The sequence below is a fragment of the Rhea pennata genome, chromosome 6 (genome assembly GCF_028389875.1).
Source record: "Rhea pennata isolate bPtePen1 chromosome 6, bPtePen1.pri, whole genome shotgun sequence".
NCBI classification, from domain to species: Eukaryota; Metazoa; Chordata; class Aves; order Rheiformes; family Rheidae; genus Rhea; species Rhea pennata.
Window position 1 is genome coordinate 38,053,785 of NC_084668.1, and position 23,062 is coordinate 38,076,846.

A 23,062-nucleotide genomic window follows, 5' to 3' on the forward strand; every position below is an offset into this window, starting at 1 on the left:
GCCCCCGCGGCGGCTCCACGTCGCAGGAAAACTCCCGTTGGCGCTTCCAAAGCTACCGCAACCAAGCTGCGCGCCGCCTCGGAGCGCGTCTCGGACTCTTCCAAAATCAGGCAATCGAGATCGCCGCGTTGCTCCTACCCGAACGCCGTAGCCCCAAGGTGCACGCTCGCCACCGTTGCGGCTCCCGCGACGCCGGTGCCCCTACGGAAGGCACCTCCAGCAGCAGAGGCAACCTCTCCCAGGCACCTAGTCTTCCGCGTCAACGGTCCGGACCACCTTGTTTATTGTACGACAGCAGACCTCAGCAAAGCAAACCCAAACAACTTGTTTTTTACGCCTGAATACGGTTAAACGGTAGATTAACGCGTCAAGAAAAATGTGCCGTAGGCTTATTAGCACAAATGAAATTTTGCGCTAATCAGATGTGAAGGGGGTATGCAATATGCAAACAGGCGATTTGCGCTGACTGCTGTAAAATACATTAACTGCATTTCTGAAAGACGTGCATCTTGCGTAAAAAAGAAAAAAAAAGAAAGAAAAAAATTATTAGTAGTCGCACGATGGCTGTACCTTACTGGATACTGCCTGAGCAATTTGTTTTCTGCTCTTTACCTCAGGCCTACACATTCAAATGGTCTACAGAAATTAAAGGGTGGATATGTCAGCTTTTGCAGTATTTGAGTTTACCTTATACCCTTCATCTTCCAGAATTTAGGCTCTGCTCGGGGATCTGCAGCTAAGGTATTTCCTTCCAGAAATATAAGCAGCAGCATGGGGAGATACCGCCGCGGGTTACCGTGCTCACCTCTACAGCAAGGCTGCATTAAAGCAGCCAGGTTGGGCTGTGGGATCAGGCCTTGCAAGTCTGCACGCAAGTGTTGCATCCCTTCACTATTTTTTTTTCCTCCTTCCTTCCCTTCTTTCTTTTTTAAGCCCGCCCAGATGGCACCCACTGCTGTCAGCGCTGCGCGTCTCCACCCACCTCCGTTCCAGTAGACACTGCTGGTACCTCTTCCTGAAGAGCTTTCGAAGCAGAAGAGCACAAAAGTACACAAAATGTGTTTTTTTTTTTTTTTTTTTTTTTAAAAAAAAAAAAAGAACAAACCCTTGGAAACGGTCCATCCGTCCTGGCCCCAGGGAGGTAAACACTGATTTTAACCCACCGTTAAAGCAGCCGTTTCACTGCTTCTCCTCTAATTTACCGCGTGCCGCACGTTTCGTTACAGTTCCCTTTCAATAACAAGGCGCTCCGAGCTTTTCCAAAGACGTAGGTGCGGGATTTGCGCCGATTTTCCCGGAGGAACCGCGGCTCCCCGAGCGCGCGCAGAGCTAGCCCCTCCTCGCAGCCCCTGCCTGCATCAGAGCTGCCAGGGGCTTTTTATTTTATTTATTTTTTTTTTTGCTGCATGCATGCTGACAGCTCAATAAAAGATGCAAGAGGAAATAAGAAAATCACAGTATCGATGGGGAGCGTCGCCGTGCGCGGCGAGCAGAGGAAGGCTGCCCAGGAGCGCGCGAGGCACGTCCTTCAATATTTAACTTCTCCGCTCTTTGTTCTCCGTCTCAAGTTGAACAATACGTTAATTACCTGATGAAGCGTTATAATTACTCTAACAGCTCTGCTCTTACTTATAATTACTGCATCAACACTTTCTTTTTCATACGCTCCAATCTATACCTATTACATTGTCATGAGGAAGACACATTAACATTATAATACCGTATAATTAGCTGATGAGCAATTAAATTATTCCACTGCTCTTGTTCCTCTTTGCCAAGAGGTTGCTTTCCAAGCGCTATTATCTTCTTTTTCTCGGGTTTGCTTCAGAGGTTGTTTTTCTCTCCATTAAAAAAAAAAAAAAAAAAAAAAGACTTCATATACTTTATTCAAACAATTAAATTTAAAATTCCAAGAGTGTATGGTAGTTAAGGTCTCAGAAGATACTTTGTTTCAAGTAGTTTAAACTTCTATCCTCTCGAGTTAAAACTTTTTTTTTCTTTTTTCCCCAAAACCGCCAAGAATAGGAAAAGGGCACAGAAATATTTGCGCAAAAAATAAGCAAATCATTAATTGCTCCTTTAAAATACTTGCCATCACATCAGAGAATGATGCTAACAAGAAGGCAAATTTAAAAAAAAAAAAAAAAGTTTGGTTTTTATCACTACAGTTCTGCTGCATTAAACCTGAAGAGATGGGAGGGGGAAAAAACCCCCGACCCCAGCTCAGCGCTCGCCCGCCAGCCAGGACGGGCTGGCCATCGCTCGGTGCCCGTGCTGCTCCTTTCCCCACGTTGCTTCAAGCTCAGCGGGGGAGCACTCCACGGATGAAACCACGAGGAGGGTTAGAAGGATGCGACTTGGTAACGCGCGCTAGCAGCAGCCAGATGTCTTCTGGCCTTGGAAAGCAGCAAGAAGGGGTGGGGAAAGGAAAAAAAAAAAGAAAAACACACACCGAAACACCCCACACTCTCACAGATCATCCTCATGTGGATTTAGTTTTCTGCAGGACACTTAAAAAAAAAAAATGAAAGCAAAAATAACATACCAGACGCGGAAGCTGAGGAGCTTAAGCACGAGCAGTCTGAAAACTCAGCGTTCAAAAAGAAAAAGCATCGAAACACGTGTTTCCCACGCTATTCCATCATCTGGACCCACGCTCAGTACGGTTTTGGGGAGAAAAAGAGCTTTTCAAGTCAACTTGGGCACTTTTCTCGATAAAATTTTTTTTAAAATAGATTTTTCAAAGCACTAATAAAAAACTAGGGTATGAAGACCATAGAAACATGGGCCACGGGAAGCAAGAGACGGAGAGGGAAGAGCAGACGCTGGCTTAGGACGCTTCGGAGCAGGCCCTGGAGCAGGGGGGGGCCACAGCTCCAGGAACGAGAATTACGAGAGCCCTCCGCATTTTCACGCCATGGCTAGCCCATACCGAGCCTACCCGCAACGGCCAAGGCTCATCTCAACACCGCGCCGCTCAGAACAGTTAAATTGTAAACCAAGTAATTTGAAATAGATCATTCCCTTCCGCAATCCTGGCGGCCACCTCAAGAAGGGGTTTTTTTTCCTTAAAAGAAAATAAAAAATTTTTTTTTTAGGGTGTAAATTGTAATTGCAATCATTTCTTTGACGAGGGCTGTGGTCAGACGTGACCAAAGGGCCACGCTACAGTAATTCAAAGATTAAGTAAATAGTTTTAAATGCTGTACAGATGCATACAGAGGCTCTTCCCAGGGGAAAACAAAATAAAACACAAGATGGGCAGTGCTGAGATGGTTTCTATCTTTTACTGTAAATTGTAACTGAGAAGTAGAAGAAATAGGCCATGTTGTCTATGGGGACCCTGTTTATTTCTTCTCTGTGGAACTCATCTCAATAAACAAGTCATGGCACGTGGGAAAAAGTGGGATCTTCAGTCTGCTATGCAAAAGGAATTTTTTCAGGGAACATCCAACAGTTGCTGCAGCACTCATCATTTTCCTCTGAAATCTCATCACTTACACAGCACACAAGAACAAGTCAGGCAAAACGTCAATCTTCTTGACCCAGGCACCTATGCTCTTCCATGACTCTTCTCACCAGGGAGTGGAGCAACCCCCAATATCTGATACAGCTGAATAGCTGTTAAAAAAGAAAAAAAAGAAAAAAAAAAGAAAAGAAAAGAAAAAGGCAATTCTCCAAGGCCCAGGGCCTGAACCTGATCAGCTCGTCCCTGCCCTGGCAGCGGAGACGCTCCGCAAAGCACCAGCTGCCACCGCTCCCCGTCCAGGGGGACTTCCATAGCGCAGCTTTCACTCCCCGTTTGCAGAGCATTCAACACCGTTCCCACGAGATGGCCAGGCCCCAGTCACGTGCCACACGCCCCGTCAACTCCAAGCAGAAGCGTTCCCTGCTCCTCCAGGCTACAGGCTGCTCAGAGAGCGCAGCAGAAGCAGCTCTCGGGCACCTCTTCGGTGGGGGGGCCCCCCTGTTGAACGTGCGGCATCCTGCCTTAAGCAAACTCCTCCTGGGTTCGCAAAAACAAGACTTTGGGCTGGGGCAGATGGCCCCTCACGTGTCGTGCTGCAGCGGTCTAGGTGTGACGTTGGCCTCTGACTAGGCTAGCCAAGGTCGGAGGCCACCTTGGGCTCAGAGGACACCCGAGCCGCCGTCACCCCGGCCCCTCCGAGCTTCGGCTCCCCACTTTGCCCGGGATCGCCGAAGCAGCGTCCCGCTCGCGTTAAGGGAGTAGGGCTTTGGGGGCAACCTCGTAAGCAGAGCGCTCCGCTCACCAGAGCTAACAGCAAGGAGTTCAGCACCTACCTGAACCTGCCGCGTCGCTCCCCAGCCAAACAGCGGGCCCTAATCTGCCCTCCCAGGCTGAGGAGCGGTTCTCAAGCAGCACGTAGCAGCGACGTACCTGTAATTGAAAACCTCGCAGCAGAAACCCAAGAGCGGACGGGCGCTGCCTGGGATCACAGAGCACCGGGAAGCATCCGAAACGCTAAACTCTCTCCCCGAGAAGTAGGGGGGGGGGGGGGGGGAACGCTGCCTTCGCCACCAGCGCACGGGCTTTTGCGGAGACCAGAGGTAGTAAAACCCTGCTCGCCGCTCCTGTCCGAGGGAGAACAGCAACAAAACCTCCACCGAAACAACGCCTGAGCAGGCGAGAATACGTTACGGTGAAAAACGGCCACCCGGAAAACACGTCGGCTTAAGTAACAACGTAAAAACGTGTAGCTGCGCGCTCTGGACCAAACTCAAATTTAGTGTGAAGAGGTACACAAAAAAACCACCTCACGTATCTGAATTCGTTCCTTCTTCTTCGCTATTCAGTTCAGGGGTTTGTCCATACTAGGAAATAAGTGTTTTGCACCACACCAGCTAATAGCAACGTTAATAAAAGCAAACCCTGCGTATCCTACTGAACTGTTACAGACTTTCCCCCGCGTTTTCACACCGCGCTAGGGCCGCCGTGCTAGCGCAACGTAACGCGAGCAGAGCTGGCTGGAAAAGCGTTTCCCATTCTCAGCAGCTCCGAGATCAAAACAGCTGTTTCTGCCTTCGCGCTGGCAAAACACGCCAAGCCCACGCCCATAGGTTTTCAGGAAAGACACCAATTGGGCAGACGTGGCATCTTCTAACAAGGCTTGAAGAACCCCTAGTCCACTGCTGCATGGGGAGAAATAGAAAACCACAACTTCCTCAGCATGCAGTTCAGCAGTTCTCAGCTTCTGATACGGCACGAACGAGAGGTTTGCAGGGGCGCGTGATCCTCCAGGGGCAGGGCAGAGAAGCCTCCTTACGGCTGCCTTAGTGCTTGCAAGATACACGTGCACAAAAAACACTCTCTCAGCATTGATTTCCCACGCAAACCACCATTGCCACGCACGGCCGCGAAGGCACCTCTGCGGGATCAGCCACAGGATGGTGTTTAAACCTTTGAGAAGCCATACGTCACGTTTACCGGACCTTTTAGGCTGTATCCAGATTACTGTGCCTTTGGATGCTCACACTACGCCTTAAGGCCGCCTTCTCGTTCAATCAAAAAGAAAGCTCCGATTTGGGTCACCGCAACCGCCGCCAGACCGCTGCAGCCCCAGCTTCTCCATTTAAGAGTCAAGAAAGCACGCGTGGTTTCCTTCTCATCTCCCGGACGTTTATCGGTTATTTTTAAGGGCTGTGCACACTTAGCACGCGTTAGGTGCGTACCCAGCGCGCTCCCATCCTACCTCTTTAATCAGCCTGATCGTGCGCTCCATTACTAAGGCGATTTCTAACGTCACGCGTCGCATTAAGCGAGCCTCTCAATTTACTTTCTCCCCTACTTTTCCCAGTTAATAAAAAGAGAAGAAGAAGAAAGGGGAAAGAAACGGCCCACCTCCAATACCGCTTACGTTTAAATGAGTTCTGCCGAGGCTTTTGAAGCTCGCACCTCGGCAAACGAGGGCGATTTGATTTTGCTCCTTTACCGCCGCTACAGCTTGGGAACAGTTTCTCCAGAGGCGAGGTCAGAAGGCAGAAGTACATCGGTTTCCAGCCGCACGGCTTTGAAACGAGGCTCCCGACCGCCGCTTTAGCTGCGGTCTCTCCCTTCTAAAGGGCGTCCCGGCGGGTGGGTCATAACTCAGGTTGTCCCTCGTCATCAAGGGAGAGGATCCCCAGTTGCAAAGCCAATCCTTTCAGGCTTGCAAGCTCACCAGCATCCCCATCCCCTTTCCACAAACTCCACAGAGTTCACTTTTTTTAAACAAATTTGCCTACTTAGTGGCTGTCGACAGCTACTAGTCTTGCTACAGGACCTTAAACAAGCTCAGGACCCCGTGCCAGAGGCTCAGTTCAGTGAATCACCGCGATTGGCGGCTGGTTAATTTAGTCAGATGAGCCCAAGCAGCGGGTCTGCCTATTGATCCAGGCAGCAATACATCCCTCGGTATCAAGTATCCATCAGCATCAAGTATGGCCCGCGTTCAAACAATAACTAGGTCCGGACCGAGCTGTCCGACTCCAAAATTGCCCAGAAAACCCCTTTAAATACTTGGCAAACATCTCAAGAGCATATTGCAAAGAGGAGGCCAAGCACAGGGCAGCAGCCGCTCGCGTGCAGAGGAGGACGCGGCAAGCTCAGGAGATGCCTCCAGCCCTGCTCCCCGGGGCCACCTGCGGATGCACAAAGCTCTCTGCATCGCCGCAGGTCCACATAGCTCTACCTGGCCCGACTTTGTGGCATTTAAGCCCAGAAGGAAGCAGCCAAGCGCTCTTCTCTAATCTTGCCGTCTTCCTAAGACACTTCATCCTAAGCAATAGGACAAGATCAGTAGCGATGCTATTCATAACCCAAACCAAACAGCCCCATCTATTATCTGGCATTTAGTGGTTTCCCAGGCACAGATGCGGGAATTTTCAGTCGTGCTGGAAAAACTCAGTAACTTAAAGGGCTATTTTAAGCAATTCATCATTAAACATGTTTTTACCATCAATAAAGTCAGTTTGACACCTGATTAAAAAAAAAAAGTTTTCCCTGTCTATGCTTACCCTCAAGACATGCCAAAAAATACTCTTAATATTCAACTGACAATAGAATTTCCCTTATTGATCACTTAATAGAGCAGGTCTCCCCTCTCACCGATTGGTGTCTCCAGGCACCACCACAGCTGGAAAGCACTACCTTGGGGCAGCCAAAGCCTCATCTCATCCAAGCCCTGGCAAGCACCAGCAGCTAGACTGCTCCCAGTATTCACTGGTGCTTCACCGCCGTGGACCGTGGCCTCCCCCTTCCCCCCAAACTAAGGGAAAGCCCCAACGCAGAGCTGGAACGAAACCGCACACGCGTGGCCAAGCACCTGAAGAGGTATCTGAAGCTCCTTCAGATGATGAGACTTACTAAGCGAGACGCTTACTTGGAAGCTCCTCGCTTCTCAAGCGTCCTGCGTGAGACCTTCTCGACCGAGGCAACGCACCTGCCCTGCTGCCCTCTCTCGCGAAAACCTCCCCGAGGGCACGCAACAGGCAACTGCCCCGCTGGATATAGGCGGATAAATCTCGGCACGCAGATTGACTGCTTTTTGCCGCAGGATGACTGACAGCGTGCAGAAACTAAGGAGAGAATTAATGTGCTTAAAAGTGCCACAATAATCACAATATATTTACATTTTTCTGACACATTAGTCAAACATTTATCATTTCTTAAGATGCAGCTATGATACTTTGTCTAAACTGTCATGAGTCACAATGTAATTACATGGTAATCATATGGCAATTAATTTATATGATATTCATTTGAAATAGAGAAGAATTAGGCTTGTGATGGCATGGAAAATTCACACACACCAGACAAGGAATAGAAATTAAGCCACTAGGAGGGGCGGGGGGAAGCCCAGGAAAATAGATGTTAGAATTAATGTTTAAACAAATGGCTCCAAGGTTTAGGGAAAAGCTGCAAGAATGAGCCAATGAACTCATTTGCAGTTTCCAAATTTCTTTCAGAGACCGTTTTAACCCCTTCCACCCACACCCAGAAGAGCATCCCCATCCCGCCCGCTCACCCGCCAGCGAGCCGGCACGGGGCTCGCTTACTCCGCTCGCCGAGCGCCCCGGGGGCGACGGGCTCTCCAGTGCGGCAAGCCAAAGACGCCCCGCGCCGCGCTGCCCGATGGCTTCGGCTCATCCCCTTCCCCAGACGGGCTGTATTTATCTCGCAAAGACGACGATCGACTGGAAGAGCCTCCGGAGATCCTCCTCGCTCCTACGCGGCAGTTGGCTACGCTGCTCTTTCCCAAGGCGATTTTAACACGTGCCCAGTGTACGGCAACTTTGCTACCAAGCGGGAATAAGATTACACAACTATCACAATTATACACTATGTTTTTTGGTTCAGTGGCCCTCGCCGTGTTTCAGCATAGCTGGGTCACCCCAAGAAAAATTGCCTGGAAGAGCTTTCTCATCCACCCGGCTGCCGCTTTGCCCAGAGGAAACAGCCACGGCAAAAGCATCTTCAAAACTCGCCCAAACTAGATCCATCTCAACCCCGCTTCGCGCGCCCAAAACAGCTTGCGCAGACGACTCCCGATAGAAAGCGCTTTAATGGACTATAAATTCTGCCATCGCTATTAAACCTGCTCCAGGCTTCGGTTAAATATGGCAAAGAAGAACTATTTGTACATAAATAAATTATTCTTCTATGGATAAAGCCAGCCAGGGTGGGAGATGGGATCCAGTTCAATTAGCGCCTCCACGACAGTAATGAGAAAAATACTCTACTGTGACCTAGCGTAAATCTAAGAGAAAAGGCTCCAGCAGGGAGTCAGCAATTCCAGTGCTAATTGCGCATAATTAAACAATGTAACAGCACCATTTACAATAATTTCAATGAAGTTCAATGATATACAAATTTACTAATTTTATTACAACATCTGTGGGTCTTCATTTTGTTTCATTTATTATATTTCTCACGAAGAGAAGAGCTCTTTTCAGTGAAATAAGAGCTGACCGGCGTTCTTGTGAGTAGCTAGGTTCTTCCACATTTTAACTCAGCAAAAAGGAGGTAGATTTGATAAAATGCCATGGGAGGGGGAGGGTGGAAGCTATCCTTATTAGGTTAGAGAAAATATTCTGCACTGGTAAGTTTATTCCTTGAAAAAAAAGAAAAAAGAAAAACAATTTTTGGCTGAGCAGAGTAAATTGAGTACTAATTTTGCATTTGGCAAATAACTCCAGGTAAGGGTGGGAAGGTTAAAAAAAATGTATACGCTCAAGAAAAAAAAGACAAGATGCTTACGGTTTTGCCATTTGGTCAGAGTGTAGTATTTAAAGCAAATTAAGAACTTTTTCACTCTGAGATGAACAAAACATTTCAATTATCACATAGCAAAACCTTTCAGAAATTTTGTTCTGCTTGGGCGGGGAGGGGAAGCAGCTGACTGCCTATGTTACCCCCCCAAAATTGTTTTTTTTCTCCCCCGAAGGAGACCGAGACCCCCAGATTTCTGCCTCCAGGAAGGCTTGCAGAAACGGAGCCCCAGATGTTGCGGTCAGTTTGCGGGGGGTCCACGGGGACCTCAAAACCGGCTCGCACCGATAGCAGGAGCGAGCGAGGCAGGACAACTCCTTTAGGGGCTCGCTTAGTAAGTCTCATCTAGATAGGCAACGGCCGAGAAACAGCCAAGACTTCGTGGTAGACGGCGGCCGCCGGGTCTCACGCGGCTCCCGTTACCGGTACGCGCTCACCGCACAGCTGAGAGCGCTGCTGAAAGTTATGGTGACTGAGGCCAAAGACACATTTCTAGAAATCTGGGGCTTAAATGAAAAAGAGGCGTTTTGCCCAAGCTGTTGCCGAACTGGAGCACGTGGGAGATGAGACCCACCAGAGGACCACGCGCTGCCACGACCCGAGAGCAGGCGCGCATCGAGTACGAGGGCTACGAAGAACCGCCGCCTCTGGAAAGCCCCATCAGTCGGGGGACCTGCGTGTCTCGCGAGAACCCCGTGGTGCCACTCGGAGACGCGTCTTGAGGAACGAACTGAAGAGGCTTGTTGAAGGGAACAACAGAAGCCTTCACTTGCAGCTCTTTCATGAAATCAGAGATGAAGGCCTCCTTATTTTGCTTCTGGGAAGCTCCTGCTAAGCCAACGCAACAGGATTCATCCTCCTGGCAACTAAGATGCAGCGGACGCTGCCTGCAGCAGATCCATGGAGCATCTGCATCAGTTATAAATTCACTGCATGATGCTGTATTAAAATCTCAGGGATTTTTTTTTTTAATTGCTTAAGGAGCTGTCAGTTTTAGGCTCTTCACAGTGACGCTAATAGTTACAGGCGGCAGTCGTTGTAAAATCGCCAGCTGCTTCACCTAGCAAAACTTCAGCCCCGATTAGCCGCAAAAAGACGCCGCCTCGTCTCCCCGCAGCGCTCTCCCTTTCTGCGGCCTCCTTCGGCGGAGAGGCCCGCAGCAGCCATTTTCAAGGCGCGTGTTGAAATACGCTTTCTTTCCTTCTTTCTTTACTGTAAGAATTCCCCAGCCTCCGGAGAAACTAAGCCCGGCCTTTTAAAAACGACAGAAACCCAAGACCCAAGGTCACGTTTTTCCGTACCTTTATCAAGACTGCTCCTTGCAATAGATCTATTTTGTAGTTGATCCTTCAGCGGATTTTAAAAGGACTCCGCTAATGTCTTCTGCTTTCTGAAGAGGTTATTCTACGGTTTTACAAAGACAGCCATTAATTTCCTGATATTCAATATAGATTTTCCTTTCTCATGCCTTCACTCCGCACAGTATTTCTTGAAGGATGAACTGTCATTACTGTTCCTGAGGTATGTATTACACGGGATTGTTGCTTTTGATTTACAGCTGCGAGATGAATTATGCCTCGCCGTTCCTTTCATTCCTCCCTGCCTTTTGGCCCTTTCTGGAATGTAAATCGATAGATCCAGGTTTGGGGGATTTTGTTTTCAGAAGTCACGTTCCAAATGCAAGGCATCTTCTCATCCATAAATTACCAATGCTGGTACGAAAAGGCCTCGAAGGAGCATCCTGCATCTCAGGCCGCCTCGTTTAGAGGAGCCGGCATACTTGTAGCCACGTATCATCTGCAAAGTTAGTAGCACTCGACTTCGTGCCGCATAGGGTTCGGCACTCGTAGCCGAACGAGTGAAAAAAATGGCAATTTATTCCCTAAATTCTCAGGAAAGCACAGAAGCATCACTCCAAGCAACGTGCAAAACGCTTCTGCAAAGCGCAGACCGCTTCCCAACAGTGGTGTATATCCGTACCCATCCACACCTTGTCTGCGCCTCTCACCTTGAAGTAACTCCAGATAGTTACTTCAAGTAACAACCTCTGTTCCTCGAAAAGATCTGGGAGGGCGGGTGAACAAAAAGGCCTGAATAACGCCAAAAATGACGTTTTCTCCGAGCAAAGCTCGTCAATGAACAGAGCAAAACCCTGGAGTCTATTCCCACTCCCAGTTAAGGTTAAGACTAAACTAGAAAGCTCGCGACACTCGCCATTCCCACCAAATGTAAATAACCCCCCTCTTCCTATGGTTAGGAGAAAACCGCTCATTTGCCTGATTGCTTTTAAAATAAAAATGGGTTTATTAAGTTTTCGCAACTAAAGGTTTTTGTTGGTTATTTAACTTTACTCCGTTGTTTAATTCAGTCAGACTTCAGTTAGGCCAGCATTTCCAAAGGCAGAGAGAAGGGAGAGGTTTATATTTACAAGGATAAGATCATTAACAGCATAAGGCGGTTGAAAGGGAAGGCCTAATTGGTCTCATTTGCCTAGAGGCAAGATCAGCGTCTAAAAAAAACAATACCTAATTAAGGAGGTTTGCACTATTCTATTTTTAATAATAATAATCTACATCCACTACAAGCATTTTTACAGTACCTACCACGGCAACTTCTGCATTCTGGCTTAAACCTACATATTTTGCAGGTAGGCAGCAGCTGGCTGGGAGGAAAGTCCGACAGGAGGAAGAAAAGGTTTCCCTGGCCACCCCCGGTGCTTCCTGAACACGGAGCGGGAACACGTCCGCTTCAGAGACCGCTGAGCGTTTCAAGCCCCCAGACACGCTCGCGACGTTCACGGGGCGATTGCAGACGCTGCCAAGCTCCTCAACGTGCCTTCCCCTACCATTAATATCCCTACAGGCTGCCCCGGCCGCAGCTTCGCCAGCTGGCGCCCATCCACCACGTTACCTCCGCCAAACCTTGACAGAGTCCCACCTGGAGCGGCGGCGAAGGAGAAGCTAGCGTCCGGAGCATCCTCTCAGCCCCGGGACATGTTGCACCTCCTCATCCCCCAGCGAGAGGGGTGGGGAAGGGGGGGCACAGACCGAGCCCTGCGGAGCCGAGACAAAAAACCCGCTCGCCACCTCCCTTGGCGCCCCTTCAACGGCAGCGGGGGGGGGGGGAATCGCTCTAACGAAACGCCTTCCGCGGCGGGTCTCGCGGGCGTCTCGGCGGCCCCTGAGAGACGCGGCGGCGGAACCGCGAGAAGGCCCGGCCTCGGCCCGCAGCCGCGAGGAGGCCGGCGCCGGGCGCCGCCCCCCGGCCGACAGACGCGCGCGGGGCTGCGAAACGTCAGGCGCCCGCCGCCGCTCCCCACGCGCTCCTCGGGGCGAGGAAGGGCCGCCTTCGCCGCGGCCACGCCACCAGAACTCCTGGCAGCAAGCGAAGAGGACGGTACCGCTCTCGAGCGTGCGCGCGGGCTTGAGTAACTTTGAATAATTTAAGTCAGAGCTCTTTTATCTCCACGCCGTCGAAGAGTTTGTACCGCCGGCACGCACACGAATCAGACGCGCCGTCCTGGGCGACTGGCAAGGACAACGGGAACTAAAAGCAAAAAGCTAAAAAGACAATTTAAAGAGACTCCTTAATCAGCCTGGACTCCAAACCCCCGCGACTGACGCCATCAACGCACGCGCCGCGGCTGAAGGGCCCTCCCTCGGACGCAGGGAGACCCACCGCCCGAGCTGCACAGAGGCCGGAGAGCTCCGGGCTGCTGGCAACCTGCAGGAGGTGGCGGGGGGAAACGCACCTCCAGGCTGGGCCCCGGCCCAGGTCTCCGCGAGGGGCGGGTGGGAGGCGGGGGAAGGACCCGTCAATCCCATCTGCTCGGCAGGGAAATCCAGGGAGACAACTCGTGCATTACACAGCCAGCCAATCAGCAATTAAAAAACGCACGAGAGAAGCGGCAGAAGCAGACGACAGAGAAACACGTCGCTGAGAAGCGTTTCGTATTTGCAGCTATTAGCTTTCAAACATAAATTAATTCGCCGTGGGGACGTTTCGGCAGCGCGCGACTCCGAGGTCAGTTCCGAAAACCAGGAGAAGGCCCCTTCCAATGCAAAGCAACGTCCTCCAGGGAGGCAGAGGTGGCCCTGCTTAAGGGACAAGGTCTCAGCTCCCTACCCGCGTCACGAGAGCCCGAATCACTGCCACTAGGAAGAGGGCACGCGAGGAAAAGCAGAGGGACGATACCCCTGCTCCTCTGCCGCTGTGCCTCGCACCCCGGCCACGGCTGTCCACCCCTACGCCGACACATGGCAAACCGGTGCATCAAGAGGAGCCTAGAGGTTACACACACACACACACACACACACAAAAAACCACTGCAAAACAAGAGTTGTCCTTCAGCAATCGCTAGGAAGCCTGCATCCACGCAGCACACTTGTCTTACAGACACTGTCCGTTACTTCGAACTATATCATTCATACAAAACCCACCAAAAATAATTGCTAAATTAATGGGGCAATAGCTAGTGTACACATATATTTGGTTATAGCTTGGCAAACCCAGCTCGAGGATTAATTGCGTATTAATTCACTCCTGTGTTTGTTTTGCAGGAGCTGAGAATTTAACTCGAGCGGAAGAGCAGCAGCTCGCACAGTTTTTAAGTTGCGCTTTCTATCAGCCTCAAAGCAAAGCCCAGATTACGCTGCGAGGCGGCCTGGGGCTCTCCGCCGGTTCTGCATCGCTCGTGGGGTTTGCTCGGGAAAGCGGAAGAGCGGACAGAGAGGCTGCGCAAGCGGAACGGGCTTATTTCAGAGACAGGAGCTTAGCCCTGCGCGCGGAAGAGGAACGAGCTTCCTAGCAGAGTTATTCTGCCTATTGCAAAGCTCCGGGCGGCTATAAAAATAAAAGGAGCGAGAGGGAGGGGAGGAGGATAAAACAGAGTCAACAACCGCCTACAGGGAACTAGCAAAAGTATTAGCTGGTCGGAGATGAAAAGCTGCCGGGTTTGGAAACAGCGTTAAAAACCATTTTGCTGCGGCCGGACCCAAAAAGCGGCACGTGGAGCAGAGCTGCCGCCGGGTTTGCTCGACCCCAGGCGCCTCTCGCCTTGGTGCCTGCTGCCACCGGCAACGCACGCACGCCAAACGCCAAAATGCTGCCAGCTGGGAAAAAGCAAGACTGCAAAAAAGTTACATACATATACGTGTGTGTGTGTATATATATACATATATGTATGTATATATATACACACACACACACAAAATAAATACAGGCTGGCTGGGCAGATTTTCACAGAACTCAGCTATACTGGATAAATAAAACCCAGCGACAAGACGACAGTTTACCGGCTGCGAGCTGCTAAAAGCCCGAGCGCTGAGCTGAGCTCGCTCTCGCTTAGCGAAGGCGTTCAACACAACGCGAGCGCTCGCAGAGGACTCTTCTGCGGTACGCTCATCGGGTATTTCACTTAAAAAAAGGGAACATAGAGACGCTAAGAAACGCAAACGAGCCCGCAACGCAAACTGCCACTTCTGCTACGCGAAAGTAAACCAGGTCTTCTTTTAGAGGCTTGCAGTGGTGGGACTCCGTCAGCTGCATTTGGTCCATTTGGTGGAGAAAGAGGGCAATTATCGCCACGGACACAGACGAAGCCAAAAAAAAAGGCAGCAGGCCAGAAAAGTATCCTGTTGCACGATGAGGTTGCCACATCTTCCCCATCTCTCACCTTTGTTTGGGCCTTGAAATCACTTTTAAAGCAATAGAACAAGTAGTAACATGTAACTCACGAGCACCAAATTATCAGCAAAAGTACATCTACGTTTATTTATTTGCCTCACCAAGAACACATTCTCCTCCATCTGGTTTTCTATTTTGATGACTGCTATCACATTAACTAGATCTCTGCTTTATTGGGTTCCAAGTTCTGGTTTCTGCCGCCACGCAAAGCCCAACTTCTGGAAACGGCTCCGGCGCCTCACAAGATGGCATCAGTTTTGGAACAGCAAACAGCCTCGGGGTTAATTTGGATTAACCTGGCACTCGCCTCCCTGCGCACACCGCAGCTGCTACCGTAACGCGCAAACCACGCAGGTTCCCTCGCAAACAAAGGCCAAAAGCGTGATTTTCCAATGAAACCCGACATTCTCGTGGAAGGTGGCCTCGAAGGAGCGCGCCCCCCCCAACGGCAGGAAGGCCTCGATCTATCACAGACCTCCGCGAGCTGAAGATTATCGGTTAGAGTCCTAACTCCAGGCTTGCAAACGGAGAGGGTTTTCCATTCGTTCAGTAATCGCTGCTTTGTTTACGTATTAAAAATCAGCCGTCCACAAATTTTGCCCGGAGTTACCCGCTTGTGTTATTTTATGAGCCGGTCCGTATATAGCGCTTCTTTAGGATCCGCTCGTCGAAACCACGAGAGCACCAGTCCGACCTTTCTAAATCCAACCCTCGCAGCTCCGCGCCTGCTGGCAACACGGAGCAGCAGAGACCCACGAGGTGTCACCTCGCCGCGCGGTAACACAGCTCTCTGCCACGAGTCCCGGATAAACCTAAGCGACACGTACGCAGATCATCCGCCCTAGCGCCGTCGCTGCCCTTTGCACACCTGTGACTTTTTTTTTTTTTTGGTCCTCTGATATTGCAGACCACAGGCACCCATGGAGAAGGACCTGCCGTTCTCCATTTGTGGCTATTCCCAGAAATGCAGAAAACGTGAAGGAAAAAGGCGGCGGCTTACCCGCAGGAAGGAGAGGTCTCGGTTGTGCTCGATGCTGGTGATTTCCAGGTTGCCCATAACTACCTCGCAGTTCTCATAGTACTTGCGCAGCGCCCGATACTGCTGCTCCAGGTCGGACAGGGAGCTCAGCTTGTTCTCTGTGCCAGCGCACACTGCAAGAAACCAGAGGAGAAACAGTCAGGAGGGCGCAGGAGCAAGGAGGGAGGGAAGATTTGTATTCAGGGACAACAGGGAATCGTAACAGGAATCACGTAGTCACCACTGGATCAGGCTCTGCACCAAAAAATAAAAAAAAAAAAAATAAAAAAAAAACAGAAACATCACAATTTGCTTTAATATCAGCCCTCAAGGTGCTGAGGTAGAAATATAGCCTGTGATTATCCCAGCAGTTTAAACAAAATTTATCAAGGGGGACAAAGTGCTGGTATCTACCGCAGAACATGTAGAAAGGCTGAAATGGCAAAAATACAGGCAAGACGCCCAACTAGATGATCCCAGCACTTTATGGGCCAAAACCGGGTCTCGGTGAAGGCCGCGCTAGTTCCGCCAACAGCAGAAGCAGGCACGGACTAGAGATGTGCTAGTCACGGACCAACAGCTGTACGACCGGAGAGACTCGCATACCGGAGCTAACTCGTCCAGTCCAACACGCTTCTTATTTTGCTTATATCTATACAGGTCTGTCGGGAAAGTCAAAAAGAACCTGACCAACAGGCTCACATCCAACATGGCTCACCCTCCTCCTTCCTTCCATCCCTTCTCAGCTCTCTCTAACCTGGTGCACAACAAAACTGGATCAAGACAATTGCAAAAAACCACCGTATCGTCTTCCCAGAAGTCCAACTCTGATCTGATGAACGTACCGTGGAGACGTGCCAGATGAGTTAGGAAATGACATTTTAGTGCAGCCAGTTCTCTGAAGATACCCTTCAACCACATAGCAGTCAGTTCCCGATTCTCAAGACCGGTTCGAAGCTACTCCAGAATTACGGCTCTGCTGAGTCTATTAGACTGCCGTGCATCAAGCAATGACAAAGGTGAATTAGGAAAAAAATATACAGAAGCAGCATTTTCCAACCGCATTTTTTCCCTGCATCTTTCTCCCTGTCGTAATAGCAACGCTGCTTAGATTTTCAAGCACGAGGTCGAGAATTTTCTCACCAGCAGTTTGTCAGCTGCTCTCATCTGCAGGCAAATAAATCAGAATATATCCTGATTTTTGGAACAGGCGTTATATTACGCAAAACATGAGCCAGACCAGAATCCCACTTCTGGAGTCATTCCTGCTCTTGGATTAGATCAACACAAAACTCCCCATGACTGGAGACAAAACCAGCAGAATTGGCCAAAATACACTCTCTTGAAAGACACCATCCCTTTTTTTAAATACAGCAAAAGTAACGAGGTTTTTCAGTGCTACTATTATTCACTGCTTCCTTACTCTAGCCTCCTTTTTATTTATTTTTCTCTTTTCAGAGACAGGAAATAATTCTCAGTTCCGTTCCCCGCTGCAGGTCTCATTTCTCGCACAGCAATCAGTTGCGGCAAGGAGACCTGCGCTTCAAACAGCCCAGGGAACTGGGAAAACACAAGGTTTTCTCCCGAGAAAACTCCCTCTGCCCTAAAAACAGCAAACAAAATCCATTCCTCTCGAGCAGTTCCCCATCAGGCAGGGATAGCAGGGGCTGGTTTCGTCACATTTTGTCAGGTATTTTCATTTCTTCTCGCGCTCAGCAGCTAAACGGCATAGACCGAAGGTGGAAAGGCAGTACGGAGAGATCGCTTTGCCCCATGCGCATCCGGTCTGGTTTTGGAAAGAGCTTAAGGGATATAAATTATGAGTTCCACAGCTTGATAAAATTAAACTTTCAAAGTTCTTACTGCGTTTGAACGTTTCAAGTATACTCGTTAGGCTACTGGAAACGCTCAGAAGTGATTTTGTTCCTTCGGATTTTAAGATGAAGGCTATCGCCTCTTCTCGAGGTCCCGTCCGAAGCCCAAAGGTTCCTGTTCCGAAAGTTTCCTCTCAAGCTCTTCGAGCCTAACGCGTCCTTCGGCGCGGAGGAGTTCAGCCAGCGGCAACGGGAGCGGAGGCGGAAACCTCGGCGGTTTCTCCTCCCAGCTCTCCGGGGCGTAGGCGCGAGTGGCCTCCCCTCGCGGCCTTATTTTAGGCGTCACCCGCTCACCCAAACTTCAGGTTCGGTTATTTACTTGCAACCGGCTCTTTACTCACAGCGCGCAGCTCCAGCTCCTAACGGCGCCAATTAGGGCGGTAACGATTGCCCGTATTGGATTTACCTTCTGCATCAATATTCACGCACGTGACTTTGAAGTTAATTTTCCATTGACTTTTTTTTTCCTCCTTTTTCATAACAAAGCCAAATTGCTCAGGCGCTCGCTCAAAGGCAGGAAGCAGCAGAGGCATTTCAAGAAACGTCCTCTAGCCGCTGCTTTCTACCCTATTCTTTTGCCCTACTGTAACGATAAATCCACAGTTTCAATTAAAAAAAATATCACGTTTGACTCGATATAATTCTGCTTCTTATATTTCTAATTGATTTCTTAATTCTCCCAGCTCAAAGAACGATCTAACTTTTGCAAGGAGGGGAAACTTATTTAGTTTTTCCTTCCGCTCCCCTCGGGACTCACCTATTTTTGGAGGTGCTCAGGACGCACTAAACGCGACCGTCTCAGTCCCGTTCAGCTTAACCCCAAAGCACGTGAAACCAAACGGGGACAAGGCGCCCTCGCAGCTTATTAATAACTGCAGAGGCTCATTAGCGATCAAGACCCCCAAACGTGAGGGCGATAATACTTGAGGCCCTTAAGGAACCGCTAATTACCAGCGATTTCGAAGCAGTCGCCGCTCAGTTCCTGGGTGCCCGCCGCTCTACGTACACGCGCACGAGAAGGGGCGAACGGCTTCAGTCCTTTCGTTATTTTACAGCTCTCTTCAAACGAGCAGGAAAACCTCTGAACCTGCTCACAACTAGGCACGTCCCCACTGAGGGAGGGACTCGCCGCACTTGATGTCACCCGTGAGAGGGCAAAAAAACCACAGTTTCAGGTCACCCATCAATTTTCCTTTAACCCCACCGACTTGGGGGAGTGTTTTCCAACCAGAGGATTTTTTTTTTCCCCTCTAGGTGAGAGATGCTTCCGCCTTTGCAAAGGAGAGCACGCCTTCCTCTGTATTCCTAACCAAAAGCTCAGCCACCATGAGTGTTTTCCTTCCATAAGGTCTGCTCTGCACTAGAAAATCATTATCTCCTAAGAGTCCAGTTGCACACCATCAAACCACCTGGTGCGACATGGAGTACAGCCTGGCCAGGCTGGGAGAAGACCAGCCAACCATGACACAGCTGGGACCAGTGGACATCACATAGCCAGGTCTAGCATAGGTGCAAGGTCTCTACTCCTTGAGGGCTGATGGCACTGAGGACCAAAGGGATTAAGCTCCTGAAATGTCCTCACTGACCACCCAATTTCTATTTTCACATGGCTTCACCAAAAACTCCCCAGTGCTCCTAGAAAACCCACAGGGACGCATTTTATCCAGGTAGTCCCACCCGCACCAGAGACCCAACAGATGGGATCTGCGAAAGACAGATCTTTCCCCTTCTTCCAAGCAGAAGAAAACCAACAGCCACAGTAAATATTGACAGTGATTGCATCTTCATCAAGGAGGATTATGCACTTTCCTGGGCCGACAGGACCCAGTCCTCGCACTAAGCTCTCCAAAATCTACACAGCTTATTTCAGCGACGTAGCGCTCACGTTTGATGCCGTTTTTCGGTTGGTACGAAACGCGGACTCGATTCATGCCGCGCCATTTCAAGCGTAACTGCCCGCACCGATCACCTCAAGCCATCATCACCATGGGGTTTTACGTTAATGTTTCCAGCACTGCTTCTCCTCTGGTTCCCTCGGGTAGAGGCTACTGCAACTAGAGAGAACAAAAAGTGCAAGCGTACTGCAGGATCTAGATTACGCGGCTACCACCAAAACTAAAGCAGGAATTACAACAGACTTTGCCAATGTTTTTTTCCCCCCAATGCCATGTATAAAGTTGTTTTCTCTGGATATCTCTCCTCCCCCTTTTCTCCCTACCCTTCACAACCATACACATAGGTGCGCACACATGCTTTCTTTCCTCGTTTTGTCCTGTTTTGAGGGTAAATAGTTGGTCCTTAACTATAACATAGGTACCGGACTTGACAAGCAATTAAAGCAAACAATTTCCACTCATCTAACTCTGCCAAATTAGTCATCTGCCATCTGCTCCATCATCTGGCTCTCCTCGAGGTCTCGCTGCGAAGCTGGAAGTGCTCGCTCCGCTCGGGAGGCGGCGGATAAGCCTCCGAGCCGGGGGGACGCCCTCGAGACGGAGGTGCCCCGGGCCGCTGCCCGCCCCGGCGGGAGGAAACACTTTCCCGAAACGTCTTTCACGCTCGCGATTTAGTTCCCAGGGAGGAAGGTAACCAAAGCAGCAATTAATAGATGTAACCTAGGAGGGACCTCGGTGGTCTCCGCTTCCAGTACCTGGCTTCTTCGGGCAAGGAGAAATGCACGTAGCTCCGCCGCCCCCCGATTTCCAACCGTCGCCTACAACCCTCAGCGCTCGCTACCAGCTTTCTGGTACCCCAAACCAACACCAGAAAGTTGTTCAGAACAAGGGGGACCCCGGGAAGGAGGCGGTAGCAGACTGCGGTTGTCCGAAGGGGTCCAAGGAGCCGTCAGTCACGGCGCGGGTTCCTTGGCCGCGTGCCTCTGCCCTAATTAGCCTCGCTGCAGTCAAATGCAATTTATGTTTAAAGACGCCCAGGGAATACGGAGGCAGTCCCAGCGACCGCTTCCGAACGACAGCAAAAAAGGTGCCAGCTTCAAAGCTTTTTGCTGGGGGACAAGGGGAAAGGCGTAGCTCGAGTCCAAGCAGACCCCGCGTGGGATTTAGCTTCGCTACAAAGCTAGAGCGGACCTCAGGGGAATAAGCCTTCTCTGGGGGCCGCAGGAGCACGTATGTTTTCTGGCAAAACATAACATACCGCAGCTTCCTTGCGGCAAGAGGGAACTGCAGATGGCCACGCTTGGCCGCAGACCCGTGTGCAGAAGATGGGAAACCTCTTGGAGGCTGATGGGATACAGGTGGGATTCAGAGAGAAAACCAAGTGTGCCAGCGTCCTTGCCAAACAGCGAAAACGGCACTTCCTAAAGCAGGCAGACCCGGCACGCGGGCGTTAAGGTTGGAAACAAAGCCCCAAACCTTGCCCCAAACCGCTTCTCCATAGAGCCGTGCTTCCCAGGGAAAGCCTTCACGTGTTCTGCACCAGGCATCTTCCTCACGGCTAAATTAGTCCAGCCCAAACCACCATTGAAATTGTATTCTGAAACACAAAAACCGTTCCAGGGCTTCTGCCAGAGTCTGCAGATGGACCAAAAACGCACCTCAGAGCAGTAGGGCCACATCCCGAGCGCCCGTAGCGCCAGCAGCCCGAGAACATAGAATGAACTCGCGCGTCGCCGTTGCTACCTAACGCTCAGAAGTCAGCGAAATAGAGATCGTTGCGTCCTGTACTCACCACCGTCTGATCTCCGATTCTTATTTTGTCTCGTGCAGCTGGAGTATGGCACTGGGTATTTATTTTCTGCTTGGACTCTGCAAGGTCCCCCAACTTGCCAAGACAAATTCCCTCTAAACTTGAGTTTGACAGAACAGTTCATCAGGAGAACTGGCTGGGTATCCGTCTCCTTCCTGCCGTTGATGTCGGACGAGAGAGACAGCATTTGATAAATAGATTTTGATCCAGTTGTGTTACATACACCAGCCTGAGAAGGGTTGTGGCACACCAGAAGAGGAAAGAAGGAAAAATAATACATATATATATACACCTGTTAGTCTACTTGGACTCAAAGAAAATGCAGGAAACCCTTGCGGACACCCTTCAAACTCAAATCAAGGCGCCCTGTGAACACGCTATTTACATGTCTTCAGTCATTAATGCAGCCAGTATTCCTGCTCACGAAAAGCACCATTTTTGGAGTAGCTGGTTGTCTTCAAACGTGTTCCTATCCCAGATGACTTTGGGCTTGGACCCAAAACTAATCACCCTCGTAGATTTGGTTCTTAACAAAACCACTGGAGTTCAAAATGAGGTTTGATGCTTGTTACGTTTTAGCTTCACGCGCTGCTTTCCCATCTGTACTACAACTATTTGTTGCGTAAAATACGGTGACCCTAATTCTCCTGAACGATTGCCAAAATCACCCAGTGCAGATGCCACGCTCCGCAAACTCCCCACCCGGGACAGCCCCACGTGCCTATTGAAGGAGCTGTTGTATATCAGCGTTTCCTCCAGATAAAGGCAAGCAAGTCTTCCCCACCACGCCTGGGAGCACCATCCAGAAAAATGCAGTCTCTGGTAAAACCACCTGCCAAACGAGACACCGGTACCCCGGAGCGGGGACGCGCAGGACGCACCCAGCACGCCTGGCGAAGGCGGACACCCATCCTCGGCACAGGCATAAAACCCTTCAAGCCTCACGTGGGCTAAGCTCATCCTTCCTCCCGCTCTTCCCTCTGCTCGCGCTGATAGCGTACGATTAATATCATCTCAGATTTGTCTTTTTACAGTATCCCACCAATCTTTCTTTTTTTGTAATGTTCACTTTCCATCAGGTGACAGCTTTAGTGATTCCTCCTTTATTTGCATGTCCCCTTGAAGAAGCTTCATTTCTCCTTCTAATCAAGTCATTAATTTTCACAAAAATCACTCCCACCCTGAGCAGGCCGGATCCTAATTTGTCTCTGTCACACAAATGACAAGTATCACCTCATTGCCATGCTGTGATGGTCCTCCACATTCCTGTCTCGGAGTAGGGAAAGCACCAAGACTATTTTTTCCACAGCCATAAGAGCTTTTCTCCGTGGCAGTCTGATTCTATCGTGATCCTTCCTTCAGGTATTTTGTAGTAATACTATACAGCTACTTGCTTTTCATTTTAAGGCAGGCCTTCATTTTTTTTTTTTTTTTTAATGGGAGAAGCAGAGAGGATTGTGCCAGAATTACTTTTCTGTTTTTATCCTCCCCGCGTGCCATTTGCGAACGTTG

At 50.0% G+C, this 23,062-nt stretch overlaps 1 protein-coding gene across 1 annotated transcript in view; it reads right to left on the reverse strand.

Annotated features, from left to right (window-relative positions):
* The window catches only part of ERBB4 (erb-b2 receptor tyrosine kinase 4), a gene marked incomplete at its 5' end in the record, with an annotated part of 449,003 nt that overhangs the window by 285,882 nt on the left and 140,059 nt on the right, over positions 1 to 23,062 (reverse strand). Inside the window, one exon of the mRNA XM_062579354.1 lies at positions 15,954 to 16,105. Within this exon, the coding sequence (XP_062435338.1) occupies positions 15,954 to 16,105 (152 nt within the window). The remainder of the gene's footprint in view (positions 1 to 15,953; positions 16,106 to 23,062) is intronic.